Source organism: Bison bison, unplaced genomic scaffold (genome assembly GCF_000754665.1).
Source record: "Bison bison bison isolate TAMUID 2011002044 unplaced genomic scaffold, Bison_UMD1.0 scf7180017864270, whole genome shotgun sequence".
NCBI lineage: Eukaryota > Metazoa > Chordata > Mammalia > Artiodactyla > Bovidae > Bison > Bison bison.
This window is the reverse complement of record NW_011494842.1, coordinates 8993029-8997049: the sequence shown is the minus strand read 5'-3', so window position 1 is coordinate 8997049 and position 4021 is coordinate 8993029. Positions and strand designations below refer to the sequence as shown.

Genomic DNA, 4021 nt, shown 5'->3' with positions numbered 1-4021 from the left:
TGGGGGCGGCGGGGGGTCGAAGGCGGTGGATTTGAGGAGGGGGGCGGAGAAGGCGGGGTGATGCGCAGGAGCGGGAGAAGACTAAAGCGGTGAGGGTTTTAGGGATGCAGCGGGCATAGTTTGGGGATGCAGGAGACGAGTGCAAAATGGTCAGCGACAAATTTGGGAGAAGATGGAAGGAAAGAGGAATTTCGGGATACAGGGGAGGGGGCATTGGAACGAAGAGATAAGTTTAGGAAATGAAAGAACGGAGGCAATGGACTTGGAGAGGAGGGGCGGCATTTTGGGGTGAAAGAAGCAACAGAATTGGGGGAGGGGTGGGAAGTTTTTGGCGATAGGGTGGAGAGGAGGATTGGGGGCCAAGGCACAGTATTCAGAAGATGAACACTTGTTTAGGGTGAAGGAGAGCCAAAGCTCTAGATTTGATAGAGATGGATTTAAAGCGATTTAGGAGGATTGGGGGGGGGGCGGGACAAAGGACTGGGGTCATGGCCAAAAATTTAGGAAAGAAAAGGGGCATCAGCTTCTGGAAAGAAGGGGACACAGGATTCAGTGTTGATGGAATTTGGCGAAGGCGAAGGATTTAGCACAGGAAAGCTATCGGTTTACAGGAGATGGGGGCTCTGGATTTGATGGCGACGACAGATTTGATGGGAGGAGGGGACAGGATGACGTGCTTTGGAGGAGGGGAGCAGATAGGGAGACGCGGTGGGGGGAGGAGTAGTGGCGATCCGTCTGGAAAGGGGAGTGAGGCGGAGGCTTTGTGGGAGGTGAGGGGAGAGATGACGCATTTGCAGAACATTGAAGTCACGGTTGGGGGCCGGAGTGGTCTGGCCGGATTGGAATTGGCCAGAGGGGCCAGTTGGGAACACAAGGTTGGAGGGTATGTAGGGACTGACTTAGACTGAGGCCAAGGTAGGCTGTCTCTGCAGTCGAGGCTTGCAGGGGCACTGGGTGCATTTGGTCGGACCAGCAGTGCCTTTACAGATAAACTGGGCTGCTTGAGAAAGGGAGAGATGGAGCTGGAAGGGGGCGGGGTGCAGGGGTGGAGGGAGTGCCTTTGGCAAAATTAGGTGGGCGTGACGGAAAGGAGTGCAGCCTAGATGGGGTGGTTCAGGCCTGGACTGATAATCTGAAGATTCAGCCTAGAATTTTTAGCTAAGAAGCAGGAGGGGTTAAAAATTGAGATGGAAACCTAACCAAATCTTGAGGTTTGATTTGAGTTGAGGCAAAAGGGTATCAGATTTACTGTCCTGATAACGGACTGAGAGTGGGAGATACAGTTGGAAAGAGAGGGACTTGAGAATAGGAGTAATTGAAATCTGGAGTCTGAGGAACCCGAGCCAGTGGATTTTGGAGTGTGACAAGGAATATGACAAAGAATGAGGACATTCAGTCTTGGAAGTGACTGACAGGGTAAAGGTTGAGACTGGTGTCTGGTTGTGATTTGGGAGTAAGGGCTGCTTTTCTTATAAAAATTAAGGTTGTATTTGCACCAATAGAGATCACAAGTTTGGGAGAGAAACTGAGGCTTTGGTGGTACCTGAGATGAGAAGCAAGGATGATGGAATGAGATTGGGCGAGAACTGCAACTTCAGGGTGGCCAATAGGAGTGTCTGTGGAGTGGAGGCTGCTGGAGTACGAGGAATTGGGCAGAGGTCTCCATGCGAAGGAAACTGGAAGTGGCTTCATCATTTGGACCTTGGTAGGAGAAGGTCCTCCCTTCTCTCTTGCAGGAGAAGAAAATTGAAATAAGGGTCACTAGGAAAAGCAGTTGAGGAATGAGAGCGAATGGGGAATGAAGGAGAACAGGGAATTAGGGAATGAGGGAGTCGAGAGGGTGAGACAGTCTGGACAGTGGGTGGTAAGGGTGAGTGAGCCCAGCTGGGATGACTGAGGTGGTCTGTCCTGTTTGAACGCAGCTGGTGCTGAGTGTAACATATCTGAGGGTGAAATCTTAAATGGATACAGCTTGGGAATTAGAGATAACATTTTGCAAAAACGAAGATTCCAGTTTGGGGTTGGGTGGCAGGATTGGAGTGGCAGATTTGGGGGTTGTCCCAGAAAAATGAGTAACAGTAGAGAATCTGCCTGCAATGCGGGAGATCTTGGTTCAATCCCGGGTCGGGAAGGTCCCACACGCCTTGGGGCAACTAACCATGTGTGCCTCAGGTACCGAAGCCCGAGCGCCCTGGAGCCCATGCTCGACAGCAATGAGAAGCCTGAGCACTGCTACTAACCCCCTCTCCCTGCAACTGGAGGAAGCCCGCTTACAGCAGTGAAGACCCAAAAACTTTGAGAGGGAAGGGAATAGGGGTAAGATAGGATCAGCAGGCCTTCAATAACACAGGTGGAAGTTAAGAAAATAGACTCCACAGATTTGGGAGCTATGGGAATATGGATGAAGGGACTGAGCAGGTTTAAGGGTGAAATCAAATCAATGGGGCTCCCCAGTTGTGGTGACTGGAGTGGATAAGGCAGCAAAAGGACAGTGGCTCAGACTTGGAGTTGAGGGTATAAAGAAATATGGCCTGTATAAGAGAACAAAATCAGAACAAACCTAACCTCAGAACCTTCATGCTTTTAGCCCCTAAGGAGAAAGGTCTGGAAGGGGGAGGGTTCACTGCTTAGGTCACCTGGCCCAGCCCTTCCCTCCAGCTCCCCTGGGCTTGATTTTTTTCTTGTAAGAAGTTCTCCGTCCTGGAGGGAGTTTCTTAAGTCATAATCAGTAATCTGTCATGCAGCTCAGAATCCCATCTGCAGGGGACAGCTTCAACTTCCAGAAACACTTGACTAAGGTGAAGAAGCAAAAACAAGGTCCGAAGAAGCTGGAAGCATGCGTAGTTCCACTGATAAGGCAGCACTTCCCAATCCTGCTGCTTTTACTTTCACATCCTAGCGGAGCTCCTCCGATTCATCTGGGCAGCTCTGAAGGTCCCCTGCCAGGGAGGAGCCCTCTCACACCCCACTGAGATGCTGGTCTCCTGGACACCTTGCCTCTAGCTGGGCAGCGGAGAATCCTCTCATTAATCGGCAGTATAACAAATGGCCTCACCCCTCAGGAGAACCCCTCTCCTCCTCACAGAGGGTGGGGTGGCTTGGTCCTTCACTCACCCATGGCTTTAGCAGACACCTTAATTATAATCATCATCTGTACAGCAGGAATTATAACCCTACAGAAAGGAGGGGGTCATTCTGTCCCAGGGATGTGGGGTGATCAAGGTTAGATCACTGGTGAGGGATTGTCTGAGCTGGCAGTGTGCTCTGCTGGGGAGTGAGAGGGACGTATCTGTGACGTCTGCAGGGGGTGCAGGAGCCGTCTGAAGTTTGGGGCTGACATCTGGGTGTGATGGGTTTTGGCGTTGTCACCTTGGGACTGAGACTGGAGTGACGTTTTTACCCTGGAGATGAGAATTAACTGAGATTTTTTTCCTGAGATAAGCATGGGGTTTGAAGTACCTGAACGTGGGGTGAGGGGAGAGTCCCTGCACTGGAAATACCTGGAATTGGGAGGTCATAATGTTGGGGGATGGGCGGCTTGGATTGTGGTGACTATGGTGTCTGGAACTGGAAGCTTCTATGCCTCGAGCGATTACATGATGCTGATAGTTAACAGACTGCGATGAAATTCCGGGTATGTTTTGACGGGGAAAGTGTCATCAGGAACAGCCCTGGACTCTGTGGGAGGAGAGTTCGAGGCCTGGGAAAGAGGAGAAGGGAGACCGAATCAGCAGGAGAATCTGACTCTGCCTCTGTGTTTGTCGATTCTGAAGGTGGGCCATGAGCCGATGCCCCCCACCATTGGGACCAATGTGCTGGGGAGGAAGGTCCTCTACCTGCCGAGCTTCTTCACCTACGGTGAGTGTGCTCCCCAGGCAGGAAAGCCCACGCCCAGAGAGACATGAAAGAGGCGTCAAGCAGGGAGCAGGCCCAGCTGGGCCCGGGGAACAAGGGGGGGCCGCATGGGGTACCCAGCGTCAGAACTGGTGTGGGAGTGGGGTCAGGGACAGAGGGGTGTCGG

At 52.0% G+C, this 4021-nt stretch overlaps 1 protein-coding gene across 1 annotated transcript in view; it reads left to right on the top strand.

Moving 5' to 3' along the window:
• Window positions 1–805: 805 nt before the first annotated feature.
• Window positions 806–4021, top strand: part of MTCH1 (mitochondrial carrier 1) — a gene marked incomplete at its 5' end in the record, with an annotated part of 18487 nt that continues 15271 nt past the window's right edge. The window contains 2 exons of the mRNA XM_010848739.1: window positions 806–883; window positions 3774–3858. Of these exons, the coding sequence (XP_010847041.1) occupies window positions 806–883; window positions 3774–3858 (163 nt within the window). The remainder of the gene's footprint in view (window positions 884–3773; window positions 3859–4021) is intronic.